The following is a 27,011-nucleotide window of genomic DNA, read 5'->3' on the forward strand; positions in this document are numbered from 1 at the left end:
GTATTTATGCACACACCTGCACATGCTTTAGAGAGTCCATGTGTGTGCATGTATTCTCTTAACCATACATATCAGAGTCTTTGAATAAAATAAAAGCCTGATATTTTTATAGATAAGATTATCTTTTTAGTAAGATTCACTTGAAACTTTACTATCGTATCAGTTAGAATAGGCTAAGTGATGTTGTAGAAATAAGTAACCATTAAAACAGAGAAGATTATTTTTCCTCATGCTCCATGTACGACACAGTGCATCCGAACATGAGGTTTCATGGTTCATGGTGATAGGATGAAGAGGGAGTGGAAAACTTATGAGAGACTATTAAAAATGTGCAATTTCTGTTCCCTTTGGTTTGTAAAAGCAAGTTATGTGGATTGGTGCTGGTGGGGGGTGGTGGTTTCTAATCCTCTGCTGGCCAGGGAGGAGAGGGAGCAGTATAGTCTCTTAACACAACTGTGATCCCACATCATTCCAGATTTGGTTCTTGATCAATGAATGCAAAGGTGAAAAGTTGGAATTCATTTACCTATCCATTCAGTTAATCTTTATTGAGCACCTAAATTGTACCAGGCTCTGTGCTCAGTGCTAGAAGTACAATGGAGATACACGACAAAAATATTTTTGTTGCTCATAAAGAACTTCCAGTGAGAAGTTACAAAAAGGAAGTAGATAATTAAAATTCAGAGTGAGATAATATGACAGGCAAAGAACAATGTGCTTTGGAAATACAAAAAGTAGTGGTCATCAGTCCTTCCAATGAACACCCAGGACTAATCTCCTTTAGGAGGACTGGTTGGATCTCCTTGCTGTCCAAGGGACTCTCAAGAGTCTTCTCCAACACCACAGTTCAAATGCATCAATTCTTCCACACTCAGCTTTCTTTATAGCCCAACTCTCACATCCATACATGACCACTGGAAAAACCATAGCCTTGACACGACTGAGTGACTGAACTGAACTGACTAGATGGACCTTTGTTGGCAAAGTAATGTCTCTGCTTTTTAATATGCTGTCTAGGTTGGTCATAACTTTCCTTCCAAGGAGTAAGCGTCTTTTAACTTCATGGCTGCAAATCACCATCTGCAGTGATTTTGGAGCCCCCAAAAATAAAGTCAGCCACTGTTTCCACTGTTTGCCCATCTATTTGCCATGAAGTGATGGGACTGGATGCATCATCTTAGTTTTCTGAATGTTGAGCTTTAAGCCAACTTTGTCACTCTCCTCTTTCACTTTCATCAAGAGGCTCTTTAGTTCTTCACTTTCTGCCATAAGGGTGGTGTCATCTGCATATCTGAGGTTATTGATATTTCTCCCGGCAATCTTGATTCCAGCTTGTGCTTCCTCCAGCCCAGCGTTTCTCATGATGTACTCTGCATATCAGTTAAATAAGCAGGGTGACAATATACAGCCTTGATGTACTCCTTTTCCTGTTTGGAACCAGTCTGTTGTTCCATGTCCAGTTCTAACTGTTGCTTCCTGACTTGCATACAGGTTTCTCAAGAGGCAGGTCAGTAAGCTCACACACACTGCTGTATTAAGACTCGAACCCAAGCCTTGGAGTCCAAATGCAGCTCCCATCCTCTCATACTGCACTGCCTAGCCCATGTGGACCAGGATAGCATTTTTTGGTGTTTGGAAGCAACAGAAATTATGACATTATAGCTATTTCTTGTGAGGAATGAGAAACTGAGAGGGACCAGTGACAAGAACACTGGATAACATGAGAGAAGAGACTTCTAGTGACAGTGAGCTCAAACAGGCCAAGGTTTCTTTGTAACAGGATCTGGGGATAAATTCCACCTCTGCTGGGCTGTGACTTATGCCAGTGTTTCTCCATTAAGGCACCCTTGATGTTCCAAGACTTAAATTCCCTGTTGTGAGGTGGACTGGCCTGAGTGCTGTTGGCTGTTTCCCATCGTGCCTGGCCTCTACCCACCACATGCCAGAAGCACACCTCCTCCACCCACCCTTCCCATGTGACAACCCCAAATGTCTCCAGACATTGTCCAACTTCCTCTGGGAGGCAAAAATTCAAGAATCCCTCACGTAGCCAGTCAATTTTGATTAGTTTCCAGAAAATCAGTGGATCTTTAAAGAGCATAGGGGGCAGTTAGTAGGAAACACAAAGGAAAGAAATGCAGTTACATCTTATGGATTTGAGTTTCTTCCACTAACATTGTGTAACCACCTCTAGTGATGTTAAGCAGGAAGTGGATGGCTGATAGCTAATTCATGTCACTGGTGCTGCATTTTCAACAATGGGTTTTCATTTTGTTCTATTTATGGTTATTTTATTCAATTATTTTTATTCAGCACCCAGCTTTATAAGTGTATATAATCCTATTATGTTCTATTCCATTACAGGAGCTTCCTAATAGAAGAGCACAGGGTAATAAAATTAAATAAACATCTTAGCTATTGTATCAGCCTCACACATTTCCTGACCTTGGCTGGATTCAAGAGTCTTGGTGGGGAAGGAGGTTGACAGTGGGTCACTGGAAAGAAAGGCAAAGGTCACCACATCCCAAGACTGGAGAGAAAGATTTGAATACAATTGAAAATATTTTAAAGTGAGATGGCTAGAAATGCTGCCGTCCTCCTACTCCTTCCAAAATTCCATAATAAAACCACAAAAAAATTCCTACATGGTACTTTGAATTAGCTGCAGCAAATGTTGGTTTAGAGAAACTGAAAAAAGAATTTGCATGCTATATTTATATATATGTATAAATATGAACATAACCATGAATCTATAGCAACAATTGCAAAAGCATTTTCAAATGCATGTCCTATGGCGACCGTTTTTGTGCAAGGAAGAGCAGAAAGCAAGTTTTGGCCTCAATTGGTGAAGGCACCACAGACAGGTCTGAACAAGTCAGCTCAGGTCTCTGAGTCACTGTTTAGGTTTTCCATGGAAATGAAAGCTCAGGGGAGTCTGACATAAAGTGTTTGTCAGACTCTATGGGTTTGTCACTCTCTTTGAGGCCACTAATATCACTTCTCAAATGATGAGACTTAGCCAATTTTCCTCCCAAAAGACTTGCTCCAAGTGCTTAGCAGTGTTGCTTTGCAGAGAGAAGGGAGTCTGGGGTGAATCTGAAGCAGTGATTTCCTGAATGTGAATACAGTATTAGGGAAATATTGTGTGTGTGCAACCAGACATCACCTGTCTTCCCTGCAGGGAGCTTGTGACAGCTGAAAAAAGTGTTTATAGTGTTTTGAGCTCTCGCTGAGGTGGTACCTCAGAAAGGCAAAGCTTTAATATGCCTCTCTCACGTTTGTCAACTATTACTAGTAAACAGAGGCTGCTTCTGGGTTTCTCGAAGTTCCAAGTTTAAAACTAACCCTTTGGAATTGCAGTTTCCTTTTTTTTTTAATCCACTCAGAGTAGATAGTGTGACCTCCTTTGTTAAAGAATAAACCTTCAGAATTTACAACAGATTAAAAAAAACAACACCCAACACTTTGTAATGTTTGTGAATGACAGAGATGTAGATCAAATGAATTTTCTTTGAAATAGTCTACATATTCAAAATGAAAGAGGGATGTGATTGGCAACATTTTGTCCTCAAAATTAAATGTTTGAAGGGGAAGAGACCATTTTGCCACATTCTGAGCAAGTCTGCTTTGTCTATTCTCACTTGAGGCTTCTGAACCTTAAGTCTGTAGGATCTAAAAATCACGTTAGCTTAATTTTATTTTTTTTAAATGCTGGAATAGAAGCTGACCAATTTTCCCTAATTAAAGTAATATCGAATCTCCAGTAAGTGTCCTAACATCTAGCAAGTATTTGATAAGTACCATTTTTTTAGAAATTGCTTTTGCAGAGCACAGGCTCTTCTCACAAGATGAGGAAATAGTGACCCCAAAGCATCTGAGTATTATTTAGCAGGAGGAAATCTAGGCCGGTGGACAGAGTGCTTTTCTTTAAATTGCACATGATCTCACAATCCCAAAATACCCATGCTCAGGAAAGCTATGGAAGGCCAAGTGGCAATTTATTCCCAGTCATACATGCCTGGTGATTAGCACTATGGATTGCTAGGGCTCAAATGGACCTTTGATGCCACTTTTCAGCCCCTGTCTTCATGGAGTAGGAAGCAGAGCCTGTGAGGGAGAGAAATGACCCACCCAAGGGCATGACGTTTTTTTCTTACAGCATCTAGTGAGACCTCGCACCTGACATCTGGTCCAGCATCTTTATTCCACACTCCTGCCCAGAATGCTGGGTTCTAGGTGTTGCTCACTTTTAAATACTTTTCTGAGATTCCATGGTGGGGGGTGGGGCTACAGGTGGGGGGAGTAAATTAATCAAGAGGGCAAAAAATATACTTGCAAAATATTGTTTTTATGTTGAGTGCATAATTTGCCTGTTGATATTTTTATTAGACTTGCAGTCCTTCCTACTGTTATGCTTTTAAATATGATTCTTCTTGATGAGTATCTATTGAGGGCCTGTTTTAGGCACTAGAGGCGGTGGTGAGCAACATAGACAAGTTTCCTGTAGCAAATCCTGTTGGTGCCCCCATCAGGTCCTCCCAGGCCCCGCCATCCTGTGCTCGCCCCTGTGTCTTGGTCCAAACACTGGGAACTCTGCCCCAGGACTCTCTCCTAGCAGAATGACAAATGGTGGTTGGAAGGTAAATGACACAACGTCCTCATGTTTTGGTAAGAAAAACTCTGAGATGCATTCTACACCCTGTCCCCAAGCACTCAGGGATTTGAGTCCAGTTGTCCCCAGTGTAACCCACTGGATAATATATCTACTCCAGGCTTCTTTCTCTCCCTGTGTCATGGGCTCTCGCCCCTTCTAGTGTTCCTGGATCCTTTCCTAATAAACTGAAGGATTCATCACTTGAATCCTTGTGTGAGAGTCTATTTCAGGAGGGTGGAGCCTCTTCTAAGACAGTCACTGACTTCATGGAACTCAAGTTCTAGTAAAGGATAAAGACAAGAAATAATACCGGAAGTGAGTCAGATCCTTTATTGGTATATACTGAGAAGGAGGGCTCCTGGTAGCTCAGCTGGTAAAGAACCCACCTGCAATGCAGGAGACCCCGGTTTGATTCCTGGCTTGGGAAGATTCCTTGGAGAAGGGATAGGCTACCCACTCCAGTATTTTTGGGCTTTCCTGGTGGCTCAGTCCGGAGAAGGCAATGGCACCCCACTCCAGTACTCTTGCCTGGAGAATCCCGTGGACGGAGGAGCCCGGTAGGCTGCAGTCCATGGGATTTTGAAGAGTCAGACACGACTGAGCAACTTCACTTTCACTTTTCACTTTCATGCATTGGAGAAGGAAATGGCACCACTCTAGTGTTCTTGCCTGGGGAATCCCAGAGACAGCGGAGCCTGGTGGGCTGCTGTCTATGGGGTCGCACAGAGTCGGACACAACTGAAGTGACTTAGCAGCAGCAGCAGCAGCAGCAGGTGGCTCAGTCAGTAAAGAATCCACCTGCAGTGTGGGAGATCTGGGTTCGATCTCTGGGTGGGGGAGATCCCCTGGAGGAGGGCACAGCAATCCACTCCAGTATTCTTGCTTGGAGAATCCCCATGGCCAGAGGAGCCTGGAGGGCTGCAGTCCATGGGGTCGAAAAGAGTCAGACACGACTGAGTGACTAAACACATGCGCATGTGCACTGAAAAGGAAGGGATGATAGCGAGTGAGAGCGGCTGAGAGAGACTCAGGCTAAAAGGTTGAGGTCAGGGCCCTTCTGAAGTGGGATAGTTGCCCTGAAAACTGAAGGATGAGAGGTGGCTAGCTGTGAGGAAAGCCTGAGCAGAGGATTTGGGGAGGAGGCAGGGAAATGTGCAGAGTGTGCAGAAATAGGAAGGAGACCACTGTGGCCTTTTCCTAGGAGATGGGAGGGTGCGGGAGCCCACATGGTGCAGGACTCTAGTCATCATCAGAAGTTTATACTAGATGTGACAAGAAAGCTTTACAGGGTGTCCAGTGGGGGAACGCAATAATCTGACAGATACTTGAAAATATTACTCTGGCAGGTCTATGGAAAAGAGGTTCAGAGGAGGCAAGAGCAACAGACCAGGAGACAGGGGAGAAGGTCGCTGTAGAAGTCTAACTGGGAGATGACAGATGGTTCTGAGCACCTGATTCAACAGTTGATAGGGAATATAGTTCAATAGAATTTAGATGCAGAGTTGGTGTTTAGTCACTAAGTCTTGTCCAACTCTTTGTGACCCCATGGACTGTAGCCCACCCGGCTCCTCTGACCCTGGGAGGAAAGAATAGTGGAGTGGTTTGCTATTTCCTTCTCGAGAGGATCTTCTCGACCCAGGGATCTGAACCCGTGTCTTATGCATTGATAGGTGGATTCTTTATCACTGAGCCACCAGGGAAGCCCAGACGTTGAGTACCTATGCATTTAAACTTTTGTCTCTGAAACTATTTATATGTATTTCACTGGTTCTTAGCATTTTGCAGTGAAGTACCTTTTTCAAATCCAAGGAAATATGTGGATTTTCTCTCCAGAAAAATACAGATATACATGAAATGCGATTTTGAATTTGTGAATTGGAATTTAGAGGTCATGGGGTCAGTTAATAACTGTGTATGTGTGCTGTGCTGTGCTAAGTCGATTCAGTTGTGTCAGACTCTTTGTGACCCTATGGACTGTAGCCTGCCACACTCCCCTGTCCATGGGGTTCCCCAGGCAATAATACAGGAATGGATTGCCATGCTCTTCTCCAGGGGATCTTCCCGACCCAGGGATCGAAACTGCATCTCTTATGTCTCCTGCACTGGCAGGTGGGTTCTTTACCAGTAGAGCCACCTGGGAAGCCCCACAATACACATAATTTTTCTTCAAATTTGTCAGTTGAAGGTGTTCAGTGTTACTTTTCTTAATAACAGTGAACATAAGTCACATTGGAAATTTGAGGGAAGGGAAAGGATGGAGCCAATGGAGGCTGGTTAGGAGGAATCTGGAACCCTTTGGAACTGTGATTTAACTTAAAGCGAGCCCTCTTGCTGGTCTGTGGAAACGGGACTTATATAAAGGTTGTGTCCTTAAGTAAAAGATTAAGTTAAATCGAAGTGGAAACTTGGCCCCAAACTACATTGTTCTGTGCCCTGTGCAACTGGAATTAATTTGAAGCAAACTATTACTCACTCTGATTATGTGTCAGTTGGAAAGAGAGATGATTGTATCATCAACACAGCGGTCCTTTTCTTTCATTTCCTTTCCAGTGCAATGACCAGTCATCCTAGTTCTTTGAGTGAGGTGACAGGCAGTCCGCTGCTCACCCAAGCACTCTGAAGTGTACTCTGGGCTGAACACTTTCCCTGCAGCCAGGCAGCCCATGGCTCCTCTCTCACCGGTCCTCCAGGGGATGGGTGTGGCCATGAGAAGTTGGACGTGAAGTGCATTTTTGTCAGTGAATCGTATTTTCCCATGTGCTTCCATCATCACAGCATTAGAGATGCTTTTCTTTGGGGTGGAGGGTGATGAGTCTTGCCTTGAAATATAGAGAAATTTCAATAATAAAAAGAACATTATAAAGAAATTTTAATTGACAACACAGCAAATTTTAATTCCTCCAGAGTTGGAAGAGTTGCTTTCCCTTCTAACATATAAAAACAATTTTTTTCTGAAACTTACAAATCAAAACTCCATAAATGACATCCTCTTGAGATCAGAACCCTTCTAACAATCACATTTAGTGTTTGTACCATTCAGCACCACAGGGAAGATTAAATTTCTTTCACTTTGCCTGTTTCTCCCTCCTTCCTCTGATTCTCTCCCTTACATCATAAATATTTCTTTTCAACCCCTAAATTTTAGTTTTCCTTTGAGAGACATTTGAAAAGCAATCTTTATGGCTATTTATTTTATTATTCTGAGTCTCATTTTAGAGCTGTGCTATTTTCTTTTCTATCTTCCTTTTCTCTGGATGAGGAAAACCTTTCTAGAACTTTCTTCAAGAGAGATGGATTTAATTGGTTAATTTCATAATATAGAGTCTTTGTTGGTCTAGAGTCCAAAAGAAGGAGTTCCTTTAATCTTGCTGCAACTACATTTGCTTTTGAAGGAGCCCTTTATGTTGCAGTGAATAAAGTGTCTCTTTATTAAATAGAAAATAAATGAACGTTTGGCAGGACTCTACTCCCAATGGGTGAAACATTGCAGGAAATTGAGAAATTGTTTCTTTTTGGCCTCATGGGAAAGTTTTGCGGTTGACATTTAGTATCACGGTTTTAAGACTACTGCTTAAATTCATCAAGAAAAAGTTGTTGAACAAAGGACAGCTTTTGGAGGGGAGAGAGGTATCAATGTGATAGTGCTCTGCCTGGTCTGTTAAATTTTCCAAGAACTTTGGCATATGGTCAAGGATATTACATTCTCTCTTACATAATAATTGTGTTAATGTTAAAAAGAACTTAGAAATATTTTAGCAATTTAGGAGCAAGCTTGTTAAAAGTTAGCCTCAGTTGTACACTTTAATCTGTACCTGCCAAAAAGAGTGTTTTGCATGCCCAAAGAAGAAATGTGTCTCAGCTGCAGCCACTAGCCTCTGTTCTCCATTGGACTCTGGGTTCTGGTTAAACTTGGTCAGATCCACTGGCCACCTGATGCAAAGAGCTGACCTGAAAAGACCCTGATGCTGGGAAAGATTGAAGGCAGGAGGAGAAGGGGACGACAGAGGATGCGATGGTTGGATGGCATCACTGGCTCAATGGACATGGGTTTGAGCAAACTCCAGAAGATAGTCAAGGACAGGGAAGCCTGGCGTGCTGCAGTTCATGGGGTTGCAAAAAGTCAGACATGACTTAGCAACTCAGCAACAACAACTTTGAGCTCTAGACCTGAGATTCAAACTCTAGATGTCTCCCTCTTAGGTTTTCTCCACATGCTGCTGGTGCTTAGGTGCTCAGTCATATCAGATTCTTTATGACTCTATGGAATGTAGCCCACCAGGCTCCTCTGTCCATGGAATTTTCCAGGCAAGAATACTGGAGCAGGTTGCCATTTCCTACTTCAGGGGAATCTCCCACATAGTTACCTTATTTGGGATTTGTGCCCCATACCCACACTGTGAGTTGAACCCCTAAGCCTATTTCTCTGTCAATTTCCTTGGAGACATTGGGCAGCATCACCATGTGTCTTGTTGTCTAAACTCAAGAATATCTTTGTTCATTTCTGATACTCTCCTCTACTTAAAATCAATGTCCAAATCCTCTTGTTCCCCTAAATAGACCAGACAGCAGTCCCCATCTTGTCCCTATCTCATTTCCCTACTACCAGGCTCAGGTCATGATTTTTTCAGACTCTGATTTCTCTAAAAGCCTCCTCAACCAGTCTCTTGCCCTCAGTCTTTCTCTAGTATCATCTTGTTTCTATCCTGCAACCACTTTCTAAAATTAATTTTGATCTTGTTTCTTCCTGGCCTAAGGTTGGTTGATTGGTTTCTAGGGTCTACCTGCAATTTCACCATAGATTCCAAACTCTTGGCTTGGCCCTTGTTTATGTGTCTTGGCTTTTTTTTTTTTTTTTCTCTTTCCAGCTGCATCTGCCCCTTGACAAATATGATTTTTCCCACTCTGATCATAACTGAAGAATTTACAGTGAAAATATACCCCTCTGCTTTTTCCCATTCTTGGTGAATTTTAGTCTGTTGTGAAGAAGCCAGAGAACTCTTCCCCCATAACTGCCCCCCTACCCTGCCTCCCAGATTCAGCTAGAAAGCGCTCCTTTGAGTTCCCATATACCCCTGATGTTCTTCTAGGAGAGCTGATCCTTGATCTTAATGTCCTTGAGGGAAGACCATGCAGTTCTTTATTCTTGACTCTTCAAATATGCCTGCTGAAGAAAAAAAATGAGGAATGAATGACTAATTCAAGTGTTTTCTATGTATAAAACTGGATCCTAATTATGACACTATAGTAGTAGTAGTGTTAGTCAGTCATGTCCGACTCTTTGAGATCCCACGGACTGTAAGATCACCAGCTCCTCTGTCCATGGGATTCTCCAGGCAAGAATACTTGAATGAGTTGCCATTCTCTTCACTTTGGCTAATTTTGATTATTTGGAGGATTGGAAAAGCAATTATGAAAGAAAAAAAGTGCTGGATTTGGCATCAGAAAGCTAGGTCCCTGCTCAGTCACTAATAACTGTGGCTTTTGCTAAGCCTATCAGCCCGTTGTTCTGAGTCTCAGTCTCTTGTCAAGGAGCAGGGGTTTATTATAAGGTCTGGCTGAGAAGCAGGGGAGGAGAGTCTGTGGTGGGAGAGGAACCTGGTGAATTATAATGACTACACAAGTGGTATCTGCCTTACTTTGATTCTTTCCATACCTGGAGTTCTCCCTACTGCACCTATGCCTAACCCCAGCCTAGGACAGGTTGAGTGGGGCGGGTGGTGAGAGTGGTGGTGAATGGTTTCCTGTGGCGAAGATGGGAGGCACGTGTTTGTTCAATTAGTTGAAGACCTACCAATGGCAGGATGGATATGAGAAATGGTTCACCCTTAACTTTCCTTTTGGAAATACACAGTCCACCTTCTTATCCACTGTTGGTGAAAGACCTCCTGTAGTGAGAAAACAGTTAGATAATGTGCATTGAGAACCTTAACAGTATTTCCCCATCTTGACCCAGTAATTCTATTTCTGGAATTTATCTTGAGGGAATGATCTCTAAAAATGGAGATGGGAGCACCTAAGACATACAAGGATATTCCTGGAAGTTATGGTTATGACCGTGGATAATGGACTATAATCTGAAATGGGTAATCTGTGAGGAGCACTATGGCCTTGCTCTTCAGTGGGTGCTCGGTAAGAAAGAAAGATGATTTTGAGAAAATACTCAAGTGAAAAGAGTCCAAATATTTAATCCATGATGATAATTAAAACTAGGTAAATCAAAAGAATATAGAAAAACGAAAGTGACCAGTAGGAAAATTCACTCTGTTTTGAAAGAGATTAGTTGTAACTAAGAAATCCATAGGCCTTGCCACACTGAGGATGCAGTAAATGAGGTCAATGTTTTCATGCAAACGAATCTTTCTTTAGCATTGGGTAGAGGCCAGGCCTTCCCTCTGCCTTTTAGAACCTGGAAAAAAGCATTCAGAGAAGTACCAATCAGAAGTAAAAACTGGCTTACAGCTGAAATTGTAGAATACCAATAAAGGAAAGGCTTAAATGTACTTTAAAAAGATAGCAATCGTGACAACTTTGTAAGGCATTTTTGAGTGTGCAAAGAGTTTTTATATACATTTTTCATTTCCATGGGCTCTTTTCTTATGTAGCCTTTTATCCTAGCCGCCTGTAAAAATCACTGCAGATCTAAGGAGCTGAGAAACACAGTTATTACTTATTTGGGCTCCATTCTCTTTATCAGACATACCTGGGGCTCCATTACCTTGGGCAAATTTGGAACAGGGAGGCGTGGCATGCTACAGTCCATGGAATCTCAGAGTCAGACATGACTTAGTAACTGAACAAAAAACACTTTATTGGCCTCTTATCCAGAGATTTCCCTGCTGTGCTGAATTTACTTTGAACATGGAGGAAATTACCTAGAAGGGAACAGTGGGGCCCAGGAAGCAAACAGGCATTTCACTGTGGCTTTCTTCACTTGAGGACCTCCAAACATTTGGCAGACCTTTCCCCTCACATGCCTCTGGAGCCTTGTGCTACAAAGAGGCGCGAAGCTGCTGGGAGCTGCCCACCATCACACAGCAAGTCGGTTGTGGAATCCATGTAGAATCGTGATCCTCTTTCTTCCTCTTGAATCCCCATCCAGCCTGAGTGTCAGTTCTCCCATGGGATTTCATGTTCCTTTTTTGTACTGCTTGTCTTTGCTCCAGAAAAGATGTTTTTTTTATTTTTTTATTTTTTTATTTCCCCACATGTCCGTGGTTGAGAACCAGGGTGCATTTGTCAAATGCACCGTGTTGCATTCACCCTGCAGTTCCCTGTTTGATGATTTGATACTTAGGGGAAAGAGAGACAGTGAGGAGGAAAATCTGCTCAGTGCCTTGAACCCTGGGTTTTGGCCATTTTTTGCGAAGACAGTCTCTTGCCGCCTCTTTTCTGATCCCAACCTCCCTGTTCTCAGGACGAGAAATAAATCTTTACACAAAAACCCAAGGGTTTGTTTCCAGGTGTTTGAGGGGAAGTTTTGGTCCCCAGTGGAGCTTTTTGGGGGAGTTTGTTATTTCACTAGGGATAGGGCTGAATGCCTCTGGTTTACGCTTCTCCTTCGAAGTTTATTTTATGTTTTGTTGTGGTTTTCAGATTTCTCATGGTTTGGATTTGGGAAAGTAAAATCAAGACAAGGTGTTGGTAAGTAGTTCCTACTTCTTTGGCTAAGCAATGAGTTTGTGTTGTTTAATTAGGATGAAACTGCTTTGACCCTCTTTATTATTACTTGTTGGCCCTTGATTCTTTTTCTGTGATCCCAATTTTTATTTTGCTGAAGCAAGAGGTCTAGAATTTTCCAGAAAAGGAAAATTGACTTCAGTAGATGGTTTTGTATTTTTGACCTCAACTTGTTTTGTCCTATGAGGAAGTGTGAATTGTGATCCAGATCTAGCTTGTGGCTGCATTTTAAAGGTTAAGGGAATAAAATGTGACTGTACTCCAACTCCACGTATAGCAAACAATTAGCTGAATATTCAAGTCTGGGCAAGCTTGGATCTAAACTTTCTTCCATTGGCCAACATGTAATAAATTTCTGAATTGGGAAATCAGCTGTTCATTTATGACCACTTCTCTTTCAATGCAGGACTCTAACGTCCAGACGCTATGATTTGTGCTTGATTGCATTCTGCTCCTTGCATTCAGACTGTGTGCCGGCAATTGAAAAGCAGAGTTTGTAGTTACCAAATGAGTGCAGATAATGTATCTCATCACTAGGATTGGAATCAGGTGTGATCTCCTAGGGCCTCTAATTTGTTCAGTATTTTCTATGGGTACAGAGACAATGAACAGGAATTGCTTAGAAGGCATGAAAAAACACTGTCTTTACATCTTGCCTGTGCATTTCCAAGATCTGGCCTCATCTTGACTATCTGTTGGTTAGCATTTATTTTGGTAGCAAAGTTGGTTATAGGGAAAATTGTAAAATAGGAGAAGCATACCAGGGTCAGTCTTCTAGTTCTAAACCATTCACCTATTGTGTGTTCATCCCATCCATACAAAGAAGCCTGTTTCCTTTCCCTTGTCGAGCCTGATAGCAGATCTTTCCTAAAGGATAGTCTTTCTCAGTGTCTGTCCAGTGATCCAAAATATCACACTGGCTGGGCCCAGAGGTGGCAGACACTGAGCCAGAGGGCCCTGATGGGGGAAGTCATCCTGACCCTTATCTTGCCCCAGGAATTCCAAGACTAAAGCTCTTAACTAGCAAAGAGAAGTGGAATGTGTCAAAGTTGGAACATTAAGTGCAACCAGCTCAGGACTTGTCTGCAATGACCTGGGGCAAATTTCAGATCCAGCTGATCATAGGCGATTTGCCAAGATATTGCCAAGATAGCAGAGAGGAGATTGTTTGCCTGTGCAATCTTGAAGGCCTTTCCAGGGCTTTGTGCTCACTCTGTGTGTGGTTGTGGTGAAGAGGGGAATTGAATGATAAACTTTCCCACAACAGTGCTGTGAGATGAGGTCTTCCCTCTACTAAAGAGCAAATCACTGCAACTATGTGAGTGTTTTCCAGGCCAGTTTGCTCTGTAGAGAGGCGCTTATTCCCTGTAAGCTTCAAAAACCGGGCTTCATCCTTTTAGGCCACAGCTGAGGGAATTCTTCAGAATTGTTCTTTCAGCTACAGTTCATCAGAGGTGCTGCTGCTTTGTAGGTTTTATTATTATTCAAGTGTGTTGAGGCCACAGTCAGGAGATGACTGCCGCTGAAAATGTAGTTTGTTATTCACAGATCCCAAGAGAAGAGGGCAGATCATGCCATGGTGGGGACCATGATGCTGAAGGGGACACGGGGTCCATCAGGAAGCAGAGGGAGTGAGGGTAAAACATAAACAAGAGCCTCTACTGTGGTTTCTGCAGAAAGGAATGGGCGAGGCAGGGTAAGCAGGTTAGAATTGGCTGGGTTGAATAAGGGACCATCCCTAGTTGTCTGATATGTGGCTCGGGGGTGATGGGGCAGGTGGATAGTGGCCTGGAGTTTGATAGCCTGATAAGGAATGTGGTTTGGGGGCACAGATTGTGGATAGGTCGGCTTGTATATGAAACATACTTTTGTAGGCAAGCACTTTATTATCTCTAGGAACTGGCAGTCCCTCCTCTTTCACCAAGGCCCCAGATGTTGAAGCAGCAGAATACAGAAAACAAAAGACATGTTTGATATGGCTATCTGATTAACAATAATCTGTCTCCTCGAAAGCATGTTGGCCTTGAGAAAAGGAAACTCCTTCTCCAGATGACCTACATTGATTCTTACCAGGGCAAAAAGGTCTCAGCCAGGCTTAAAAATGTCTGTAAAGTCATAAATGCCAGATACATTACTGAGCAGCTCTGGTAAAAGAAAAATGCCTCCTTGTACGTGAGACACAGTAAAATCAAAATGGGCTAAAAATGTTTCCAGGCATAGCTCCTATTTGTCAGCTCAGTAATTAGAATTATCTACCCCAAACTCAGCAAGCTGCACATACCCAGCAATTTAAAACTTCTTATTAATATTATAAGACATCTTTTCAAGTCCTCCTGTGAATTTCTCACATGCTGTGATGTGCCCCCGATTCTTCTTCTGTCTGTCTTTTCGCAGTGTTTCTTCCACGTGCACAGACACACAACGAGACATCCATGATTTGCACAGACAGGCTGCTGTCAAATTATATAGACATTCATCGTCTCCCCTGAGAGCTTTCCCCTTCCCGACTTTGCTGTGCTCCATTAGATCAAAATGTTCGTAGAAAAATGGCTGAAACTCTGCAACCTTGCCAGCTGTATCAATCTTCCAGGATTTGGAACATCAATAATGAAACAAACAGCACTTGAATTAACATGCCACTTGATAAATTGTTGAGGTTTATATGTTGCTCAGATTTGTCAACAGTGACCTTCTGGCAAAGTGAAAAGGCTTTTGAAAAATTACCTCTGGTGCTTTATACCATTTCTGTGCTCAAAAAATTTCCCTCCAAACAGAGAGCCCATTCCCTTGGGATCTGTTACCTCGGAGTTGGGGGTTTTACTTAGCAAGGCGGGGGAAGGAAAGAGTGTTCTTCGGTGATAGGCGAGAAGCAGAGAGCAAGTCCCTTGGTTGAACTCTTTAACTAAGGCTCTGCTGTGTACATGGCAGATGCTTCAGAGCCTGAATTCCTGGAGGAATTTCAACATTGTCTTCTAAGTATCAACCTCCTCCAAAATGATTGAATGCTATGGGAATGTGGACAGCCTGCCCTGGGCCAAAAGAGAATCAGAGACAAAGCAACTGGGATCAGTGCATTTCTAATTGTTGCAGGGAATTCAGAAGCAAATATTGCTGGCCTTCTGACAGAATGTGGAGTAACATGACAACTCTTGCATTCTGGAGGTAAATGTGCAGCCTGGAATCTGCTGAGAAATGCCTTCACTGCACCCTTCCCGGGGAGCTTGGGTAGTAGCATGCTTTGCTAACCTCGAAGGAGGGGACAGCTGAGCCAGGACTGGAGCAAGGAAGCCCATGGGGGGAAGGTCTTATTGACAAGAAGAAACCTTAGCATAGCACATTTCCATTTTCCACCTCTGGGTTTAAGCTCTAGGTGATAGGGGCCTGTCAAAAAGCAAATCATAAAACAGGCATGGTTAAGAATATTAGAAAGAACTTGTCTGTATAACTATTCTTGGCAGAATTTCCACTGTTTACAAACACCAGTGAGCTAGGCTCAAGATGAGCACAACCAGTGAGCTTCCCTTGGCTTTGAGTGTTTGGTGGCTTCTAAATTGGCTGTTTGAGAACTTGCTTGCAGAAGTAAGCCAGAGTGTATCATTAAAGGCAACTTAAATACACATCCCCTTAAGAGAATGCTTTTTAAAATCACCTATAATAGCAGTTGGCTGCCTCTTACATAGTTTAAGACAGCTAGCTGGGGAATGTCCAGTTGTTATCCCTCCAAACAGTGATAATCCCCATATAAGACAGAAAATGGATTTTGGGGGCTGGGGATGGATTACTGTGATATTTCAGATGGTATTCAAAAATGTATGATATAACAGCTTTTGTTTCTAGAATTTCTGTGCTTCTTACATAAAAAGTTAAATGTGAAGGAGAAGGTAGAGATTGGATGGAGGTGCTGAGACATCCTGGAGAAGGCAATGACCACCCACTCCAGTACTCTTGCCTAGAAAATCCAAAGAGTCGGACACGACTGAGCGACTTCACTTTCACTTTTCACTTTCATGCATTGGAGAAGGAAATGGCAACCCACTCCACTGTTCTTGCCTGGAGAATCCCAGGGATGGCAGAGCCTGGTGGGCTGCCATCTATGCAGTCGCACAGAGTCGGACACGACTGAAGTGACTTAGTAGCAGCAGCAGCAGCAGCTGAGACATCCTGGCGGTTGGATGGACACACATGGCTTTGCTCAGGAAATAGGCATTCAGGCTTTCATTTCCCTACCACACATTTGTCTTGGCTGCACATTGGATTTTGTCTTCTCTTTGTCTTTCCTCCATATCCTTTTCTTCCTGTATTCTTCTTAGCTTATTATAGTAGCCCTGGCCACTGGGAGCCTTCTTTGGGACCTTGTATCTATTCAACATACTACAGAAACACATGTACTATACGTCTAGGGGACTTTGTCTACTTTTCTTGTAGGGTGTATCTATCAAGAGCCCCTGAGATCTTAATTGTTATGAAGTTTTTAATGAATGTAGACCTTTATCTTTGGAAATGTGTTTTGGTTGCAAACATTATGGGTTTAGTGGTCAATGGATGAATTGTTCACATAAGACACAGTAGACTGTATTTATAGGCACATACATTCTGAGATTTTGGACTGTAAAGTTCAAATCTGGTATGAAAAAATGTTATGGTTATTGTTTTAATATAAAGATATCCATGTAATTGCTTTACAAATAATATTATAGCTAAAGGCAAAGCACAGAACTTTGCTATTGGATTGATTCATAATTGCTATGAAAGTATCTTGTAGGCAAAAATGGTGTAGTCTCTGAGAAAGTGAACATAGTAACAGGACAATCCAATGCAATTTTAGTTGACCAGTTGTAAATTTTTTTAGTAATTCATACATATGAAGCAAATTTTCATCAGAAGTTTCATTCAAAGCCTAATAACGTAACAAAAAGATATCATTTTGCACATTTTACACATGTAAGTGGATGTAGAGGTACAAAAAGGTAAGTGACTTGTCCAAAGAGTGGAGAAAGGATCAGGATCCGATCTTTGAACTCACAGGTCATCTTTCAGTACACTGTATAATAGGAATCCTAGATTCATGCTGGGAATTTCAACGAGTGTTCTAAAGATTTTCAGAGAACAGAGAGGAAAGCTGATATCAAATTACAGGAGAAGGAAGTACAGAAATTGAAACCCTGATACATTGCTGGTGGAGATATTAAATATGGAAAATAGTTTGGCAGTTCCTCAAAAGGTTAACCATAAAGCTACTGTGCGTGCATGCTTAGTCTCTCAGTAATGTCCAACTCTTTGCAACCCCATGGACTGCAGCCTGCCAGGCTCCTCTGTCCATGGGGACTCTGTAGGCAAGAATACTGAAGTGGGTTGCCATGACCCAGCAATTCCACCCAAGAGAAATGAAAACATATGTCCACACAAAAACTTGTACATGAATGCTCATAGCCACATTATTCATAGTAGCCAAAATTTTAAATAACCCAAATATCAATCAATTGAATTGATCAACAAAAATGTGACATATCCATACAATAGAATTTTATTTGTCTATAAAAAGGGATAAAGTAATGATGCATGTTATAATGTGAATCAACTTTTAAAATGTTACACTAAATGAAAGAAGCTGGTCCCCAAACATCACATATTATATGATCTCATTTATATGAAGTATCCACAATAGGTAAATCTGTATAGATACAAAGTAAATTCATTATTGCCTAGGGCTGGAAGTGGGGAGAGTGGGGAGTGACTGCTAACTGAAATGATAAAAATGTCCTAAAATTAGATTGTTCTGATGGTTTTACAACTCTCTGAATGTGTTAAAGCCTATTGGATTGTATATTTTAAATGTGTGAGTTTTATATATATCAATTATAGCTCAACAAAACCATGAAGAATTATAGGAGAATATGTTTTCCGCCTTCAGGCCCAGCCTCAGTTATCAGCAATGATGATGACTCTGCCAGCCCACTGCATCACATCTCCAATGGGAGTAACACCCCGTCGTCTTCAGAGGGTGGCCCTGATGCTGTCGTTATTGGGATGACCAAGATTCCTGTCATTGAAAACCCCCAGTACTTTGGCATTACCAACAGTCAGCTCAAGCCAGACACGTGTAAGTACAGCTGTTTATACTTACTGGGCCATTTGCTTCATAGCTGTATCTAGCAGCATGTTTATCAGAGTCCCTGACAAGGATGATTGAGGGGAGGGTGAAGTGAAATGTCTTATGGATTCTTGAGGCTTTGAGCCCAGGGAATAGATCATTTAGTTTGTTGATTATGGCGTTCTTAGGGTGTGTCTCCTGCTGGGATTGGAACTGTGGGCAGAACTGACTTCTCTTGGGATCAATTTTCCAAAACCATTTGTCAACATGAACTTGGAATCAAGGCATGCTTATCTTGAAAAAGATAGAGACAGAAACCAGAAGTGTCATTAGAATGCACATACATCAGTTACAGAAGATAAGCAATTGGTGGGATTCAAATTTGGTTTATTGAAAGTCTTTAAAATAATACACCAATGGTTGTCAGGAATGGTCTATGTTGCACACAGGTGGTATCAATTTAAGTAGTTCTGGGTTTTTTATTCAGTCTTAGTTCTTATCATGAGACTTGCTGTGATATCACAATAACAAAGGGACTTCGCAACAGGTGTGCCTACACTGAATTATGTTTCTCAGAACCAGATGAACCCATTAGCCTCTACTGGGGAACTTAAATCTTTCTTGGAGACTCTTATACTATTTTCTGAGCCACTGCTCAAATATAAAGAATGAAGGACAAAGCCTGAAGGACAACAAGAAATAAAACCACAGTGAACAAACAGGCTTATGTCACTGGAACTCTAGGCCTTCCCTTAACATGAATAAGGGACTCTGAGGGTCAGACTGTCAGTGGCTAAGGTCCCCTGGGTTCCCTGGCACTGACAAGTAGGTATCTTTTTTTCTGTTTGCATGTTCTTACCCCATCTTACTCTTCTCCTGCTCTTACCTGTCTCAGGTAAGGTAGGACTATTTCAAGGTTAGATTTTGGGGACTGACTTTCCACTGAGAACTCTCATGGATAAGGGGATTTAGCAGTGAGTATTTTTAAAATATCAACAAACATCTGTAATTTCCTCCTATTCATTCAAATTTATCCTGAGGTATGTTTAACAATGGATTTGATTTTGAATTTAATCACTAGGAAGAACAGTATTACAATCTTGTAATATGTGAGACCCCACCACAGATTTCAGTTGAATTTGTAATATGACAAGATAAATAGAATAGCATATATGAAAAATACTGAGCTCCTTGGAATCAAAAGTATTATTTGAAATCAAGATATTATTAATTCTAATATTATAATTATGGTATAAACAAGACGTGTGGAGGCCTTGCCCAGAATGTGTATTCTTTGTTGAGATAAGCATCCCCCAACAGTTCTTGAAATGCCCTGCATGCATAACAGTGAAATAATAAAGCAATGCAAGACACTGTAATGAGAGAATCTGTCATCATTTTGATTGTCATCACTAGGAACAGAGTATTTTGACCCCCCACCCCCACCCCCCCGTCACCACTACCAGTACCAGGCTGTATAATATACTTCAGTTAACCAGAGGCTACATTATAATTGAGGTTGACTAAAATTAAACTGTGCTAAAAAATTTGCTTTTGTCAATGGAGAAAAGTTAAAGCTGAAAAATCAAGTGGGTAGCATTAGTCCAACAAGTCCAATAAGAGAAAATGAACCAATGATCAAGGAAACAAACAAACATGTGCTATAGAATCAAATAGGCTGGGCTTCTGAGTCTGTGGTTCTTTCTACATGTGCTTTCTTTCCTTCCAAATCCCACAGGAAAATTTCTAAAGGTTATTTCCTTAGTCTAGCATCCATGAAGGCTTTTACAAAAGTTTTTGATTAGACATTTTGGTAATTTTAAAGGAGTTTTGGTTTTACAGCTCAACCACTCTATGCCACTCCCATTTGGAAGGAATTGGAAGAGAGTTGAGGAGACTGGCAGCTTCCCTTCAGCTTCTGTCCTTTACCAGAGGGCTCCAGACCATTGGTTTTTCATTATAAACTCTAGTCCTTCAGTCAGCCATCCTGACTGGTTCCGTGTTCTCAATCACTTAGCATCTTATACTAGCAGAAATTTTCTTTCTTTCAAGCATCAAGCCATATGCTCTTTCATGATTTTAAGAACACTTAAAATAACACATCTTCCATAAATTGTTTTTCAAAGAAATGGGAATGAAGAAGCAATTTACTTCTCTTCTCTCTTTACTTTTTCTTAAATGTCATTCTTTACCCCATATTTTTTTCCTTTATCTTCAACGTGTCTGATGCCTTTTGTGAAGCCCTGGGTGTTACCACTCTGGTATATGTTTCTGTAGTCTTGATATATGGCAAAACCAATACAATATTGTAAAGTTAAATAAAATTAAATTTAAAAAAAAATCAGGTTAGATTGTAAGCTCCTAGAGAGCAGAAACTATACCCATTGAACTACTTTATGATAGTATGGGACACTGTTTGCCTCTGATGTGAGCCAGATGTTGACCAGATATGGCTATATATTAATGAAACATTAATTACTAACAGACTTGTAACAAGTGTAAATGACCTTTTACACTGAACCTTTTTCATTGGGTCTATTCTTATTAAACTTACCTACATCGATTTTTAAATGTTGGATGAATTTTTTACATATTAACCAGTTTAAGTAGATTTAGATAGAATTTTAGAAGAAATAAGCCTTTAACAAAGAATCTTTTCTTTGAAGATCCTAATTGTAGTCATTCAGAAATTAAAATATTCAAAATGCATAGATCTGACATACAGAAGGCGAGGGATTTGTTGCTGTAGGCCCATGAAATTTTGGTAGCTTAGCTTTCAGTTAACTTATTCCCTTCAAATATTTTCACAGCTAACCTTTAAAGAAGGGCTCTTCCAAGAAGTTGGATAGGTTACATCTGAAAAACAAATTTAAGAAGCTCTCAGAAAAAGTGTGGAACTTTCTTCATGTGCTTAAAGCAAAATATCACATGAAACATGCAGTCTCTGATGGACGCATCAGAGGCTTGGGTCACAAACCAGCACATTTACTTCTCTTTCCTAAAGCTGCCTGCTATTCAAAGATGTTGGCTTTAGAATACACATGTGATCTTACAAACAGTGATCCCATCATGTTTCACTGAATTGTAAGAATCTAATGTGGAAAGTGAAGTTCAATTCACCACATATTTATTGACTACCCACAATATTCCTACAATATTAAGAATTGGAAATTGAGTGATAATGATGGCTTGTTCCTTGCCCTCAGCGAGTCTCCTTGGGGAGGCCAGTGTTGAAAGACATTGTGTAATTACAAAGCGCAAGGTTAGGATAGCTTAGAGCAAGCATCCTAAGCAAGCATCCTAAACCCCAGTGACTTATAGGGTCAATATGAGAAACAGGCTGGATCAGAAAGATGACATGGTATGGTGAAGATCATGATGGAATATGGGCCTGGTATTACCAGATATTCCAAATTTTCCAGAGAGAGCAGGCTTTTTTTTTTTTTTTTAATGTGAGTTCTCCAAGATTTAAAATAATGAGTGGAACCAACAAAATATATCAGCACAAATCATATTTGGTCCACAATACACCAACTGCTTATGACTTTAAAGATCAATGAATACAAACAGTTGATTGTACAGACAGTGCTCAGAAGTAGCTTGTCCAAAGCGACACAGCCTCCCTGCTGGTGTAACTTTGTTCTAAAAACAAAACGAACCAAAAATCATGATTTAGCCATATTTCTTTAAATGTTGTGTAGTGTAAGATTATTTGAGTGAAGGATGATGCTAAATTATATCCCCCAAAGTACTTTTTCACTCTCAGGAGCTATGAGAGGTTTTCAAAGTCTAGAGGTGGTTTGCAGGATTTTAGAACAATCTGAACAAGGCTGAATTGCTCCCGAGCACTTTCCAATAGCAAGTCTGTCTACTTTATTGCAGGGCCCAGAGGTTCCCCCAAGACCGCCTGATAATAATTTGGTATTTGGAGGCTCCTGTGTCACTGCAGGAACTAAAGGAGGCTAAATCCATGCCTGATGGAGGAGAAGAGTTCTATGGTTATCTGCAAATTCTGGCCAGACAACATCTTGACGTCACTCCTTAGCTTCCAAAACCTAGCCAAGCAAGAAGTTGCCTTCCCAAGAGAAAGCAGTGTGCTCTAATGACTAAGCCCTCAGAGTGCTATGCCACTTTAACTATAGACCCATCTCCTCGATCAATCAGGATGGCAAGATGGAGCTGAGGAGCTCAGCGACATCAAGGCTGCAGTTGGTCTTTAATTCAACTAGTCTGTGTAGACGTGTCTGAAAACCATGTCATCTGACCACACGGGGTTGTTTCCTAGTAGGACTGACCAACTTGGCTCAAGGGCAGCTCTGCTACTGTCCTCTCCTTGTCTTCTAAGAACATTTTTGACAGGGTACAATGGAAACACAACTTCTGAACTGGAAAAAAAAAGAAAGAAAACCCACTCTAACCAACAATACCCCTGAATCATCAATCTTGGGTTCTTTTGAAGGGTGGGAATGTGTTATAGCTTCCCCTTCAGGAAAAGCAAATGCCATAGACTTGTTGTCATCTCTGGAATTGTGTCTTTCCTAGAGCAGCCTTATAAATTAGCTAGAATCCTAGGAGGAGGGTCTACATTAAATGAGAATTGTCTCTAAATATGTACTGTATGTGTTCGTTCTTACAGCGCATGCCCTCTATGTGTATCTAGGGCTAATAACTAACTCTCTGTGGAAGATGCAGATAAGGAATTCTGACTTTCCCCATTTTGATTTCATTTCCAATGAAATGGACATTGATTGATTTCCTGCAGAGTGCACCATGCTCCTCTAACTATTATAGTTTGTGTGTGTGTATATGTTTGTGTGTGTGTGTGTGTTTTCCCATTGGTTACATGCTTATTAGGTAACTATGTAGATAAGCACAGATTCATAGACCAGCAAAGACTAAGGAAATAAAACATAATAAAGGGAGGGAGTGTTTTAACAGTAGTTGAAAAGATCATGCAGGGCACCCCTCTTGATCCTCTTAGCTGCCATACCTACACTGTCATTGTGTTACCAGCCAAGGGAGGTAATGGAAGTGGTATTTTTCACAGAACTGCAGAGGTTTTGAACGTATTTGTAACATTACTTTGAGTACACCTGAGCAAAAGTTCTGAAGTATATCCAAGACCCCAGGAGCTCGTCACATCAAGGGTTGAGAGTTATTGGAGGTTATCTTCAAACTTCAGTGCAATCTGTTCCCATGGTCCATTTTGATGGTCCATTTGATAGGGTTTAAAAACAGGCAGAAACAATTGCTTTAGCACTTTCTTATGTCCTTTGCCTGCTAATTTTGTCTTTCAAAAGTACGTTTGCTTCTGAGTATTTAATTGGCCAAAAGATAGCTGCTTTGGGAACTGTTTATATCCCTTTGAAGGCTATGGCCTGCACTTTAAAAATAACCTAGGTCTATTTTGCCCAGCATGAGTGTTAGGGATGAGAGAATGCAGTTATTTTAGGATCCTTAGAAATTGCTTCGTTTATGGCACAGTGGGCTGACAACCCATCTCATGGGAGTCTTCATGGCACACTGCTCATAGACTCTGTAAAGTCCCAATCCAATTTTGTCTCTTGGTGCCATAGGTTCCCACTGCTAGCTATCACAGCTTGATACTACATTCTCCTTTCAACTCCAGAGGAGATGGTAAGAAGCTATCAAATAATGTTTTAAGAAAGCAACTTGAATTCCCTTGTAGAAAGGAAATAAATATATGCTGCATAATTATATGTACAATGTAAGACATGTTAAAAACTCCTCTGAGAAGAAAATTCAAGCACATTTACGACTATGTAAATTAAGAGACTTCATTCTATTAGCGTTTGACCCCTGGGTGATATGACTTGTTATCAAAAAAGAAATATCACCCAATTATAGGATACCTAGACCTCTCAGAGAAAACACTCCATCTTACATTTAATGGCTAAAAAAGGAAAAAAAAACTATTATGGATTTAGGTTACAGAGGCACTCATAGTGATATTCTGATTTTACTTCCACATCATTGACCAATCAAGAGGAAATTATGTACCCTCTCACATACCAGACAGTTCAGTTCAATTTCACCAAATCATCACTGATGTGCTAGAAGCATCCCAGCAGATGCAGGATCTAGTGTTTATTCTGGATATTTTCCAAAGCCCAGCCCAACTGGAGAGAGGTACCAGCAGGATGAATCTAATCAAATGCACCACCATTTTGGTTTCCGGTTGGTCACTCTCACATGTGCCAGCAGATTGGGGACTACAACCAGCTCAGCAAACATATGCAGAGGAGCCTTTTATGTTGCTAGGGAGCTCCCATTACCCAGATGCTTTGAACACTGAGTGCTCCCTGTGGTTAAGCAGAGATGACAGAAGGGGAGTTTTTCTTGGATGTGATGCTCACTCATAGCTCAATCCTTCGTGGCAGCTAATGTAACGGAGTGCAGGCTTTCTCTTTGTGAAGTGCAGATTTTCTCTGTCTTAACTAATTCTGCCAGCTAGAGAGGGTAAGCCACCATGGTTGGGCTTCTTCTCAGATTTGTCATCATGCCAGCTCTCCTTATGGGGTACAGCCATACTGCCCTTCCTTCACTGTGGTGTAGTTTCTTTGTCTGCTCTTTATCATGGTAATTGGTGAATGTGTGCATGCTAAGTCACTTCAGTCACGTTAGACTTTTTGAGACCCTATGGACTGTAGCCCCCCAGGCTCCTCTCTCCATGAGATTCTCCAGGCAAGAATACTGCAGTGGGTTGCCATGCCCTCTTCCAGGGGATCTTCCCAACCCAGGGGTGGAACCCGTGTCTCTTACGTCTCCTGTGTTGGCAGGCGGATTTTTTACCATTAGCGCCACCTGGGAAGCCCCTTGATAGTGGATATTTCTCTTGAAGTATGTAAGATGAATTTGCTCCACACCATGGACAGTAAAGAACTGGAGAGAGATCTACTTCTCATTTCAACCTGATAGCCAACCACAAAAGGCAATCTCCCTCTTTGGGCTTAGCTTCTAGGAGTAAAGCAGCCTCCTGAGATGGAGACAGCAGCCCAAAGTGTTCACAGTGCTTGCTGTCTGAGCCCTCTTCCTTTGGCTGAGAGGATGCGGTCTATTTCTGAATGCCTGAGCTCCCTCAGGGAGGTAAAAGTTAGAAGGTAGTATTTGTGGTCCAAAGGAGAAGGACATGTCAGTATTACAGTAACTGTACTCTGCCCCCCAACCAGGGTTGTGGAGGTTCTTTTAAAACAAGACAGTCTTGGGCAAATCATAATGGATTGATCTCCCTAGTTGGCATAGCTCTGATGATTGATTTCTGCTAGTAAGACAATTAAGTCTTCATTCACCAAAATGCCTTCAGAGTCCCTAAAATGCAATTCTTTAAAAATAAATACTATAGGTTATAGAGGGAAATTTGGAAAACATAAGAAATAAAGATGGAATAAAAACTTACTTATAATTCTAACAGAGATATCTACTGATAATATCATTTGGATATCAAACTTTGTCATCTTGTGACTGTCCTTTTAACCTCCTATGATATAAAGTCTAATCACTTGAATCCTGGCCTTTATTTGTACTGGGCTTTGTTCATATCTCTGTAGTAATGGGTTGTCTTGGGTGAATTGTGTTGGAAAGTCTGTAGGAAGCTCGCTGGGTGTATTATTGTTGGTGTCAGATCTTATATTTGCTTGGTTATTCGTAGGAGTATCACCTGATATGAAGAGCTCACTCACTGGAAAAGACCCTGATGCTGGGAAAGACTGAGGGCAGGAGGTGAAGAGGACAGCAGAGGATGAGATGGTTAGATAGTATCACTGACTCAGTAGACATGGATTTGAGCAAAATCCAGGAGATAGTGGAGGAGAGAGGAGCCTGGCATGCTGCAGTCCACAGGGTCACAAAGAGCTGGGCATGATTTAGTGACTGAACAGCAACAACATAGGAGTTAAGACAGAGGTGGGCTGCGCTGACCTTAGCAGGTCAGGTTTCAAGTGACCCTTAATCCAGAGAAGCTCAGCTTTTACAGGGTGAAGGTCACAGAGGAGACAAACCTTGTGTTGTAGGCCGAGAGGACTTGAGGAGCAAAAGGCTCCCTCATTTGCCAAGGAAGCTTGAGTGCCTCAGTTTAGGATCAGCTCTCTGCATGACTCCAGATGTAGCTGACTGCTCAGTTGGAGCAGATGATCACTTTCTGCCTCTTAGTTCTTCACCCTGGCAGGCTAGCTCCTTTCAGAGAGCCAGGAGTCCTGGATCTGAAAGGGTTAGGCTGGTTACATCTGATTTGCTTTCCACTATGTAGAGATGCCTTTTCTTCTGCCCAGGATTCTTGGGCTGTGCAAGGACCTCTGATAAATTGGAGTCTCCCTTTAGATATCCTGCCTTACCTAAACTTAATGCAGTCAGTGGGCCAGTAATCTCTTTATGAGATTTCCTCATGAGTCTTCTCATGAAAGGCTTCCTCTTCTAATGTCTTAAGCATCAAGGCCTAAGCTGGAGTTCTGGACAGAGGATCTCTATCATCAGTATGACATACTGGAGTATTTCAGAGTTGGTATTTTGCAGAGTCCTATTAAAGTAGATAGGTTCTAAAAGTAATTCCAGAATACACAGATTCCTATGATA

At 41.5% G+C, this 27,011-nt stretch overlaps 1 protein-coding gene across 9 annotated transcripts in view; it reads left to right on the top strand.

Annotated features, from left to right (window-relative positions):
* Positions 1–27,011, top strand: part of NTRK2 (neurotrophic receptor tyrosine kinase 2) — a 408,111-nt gene that overhangs the window by 209,677 nt on the left and 171,423 nt on the right. For 4 of the 9 annotated variants that reach the window (XM_086414414.1, XM_086414413.1, XM_086414415.1 and 1 more), the window contains 2 exons: positions 12,248–12,295; positions 18,243–18,431. In XM_086414414.1, the coding sequence (XP_086270540.1) occupies positions 12,248–12,295; positions 18,243–18,431 (237 nt within the window). Of the gene's footprint in view, positions 1–12,247; positions 12,296–18,242; positions 18,432–22,304; positions 23,031–27,011 lie in introns of those variants that run through there. The other 5 variants (XM_086414416.1, XM_086414417.1, XM_086414419.1 and 2 more) reach the window with 3 other exon arrangements.

The sequence above is a fragment of the Bos grunniens genome, chromosome 8 (assembly GCF_055505025.1).
Source record: "Bos grunniens cultivar Pamir isolate PY7600 chromosome 8, Bosgru_T2T1.0, whole genome shotgun sequence".
NCBI classification, from domain to species: domain Eukaryota; kingdom Metazoa; phylum Chordata; class Mammalia; order Artiodactyla; family Bovidae; genus Bos; species Bos grunniens.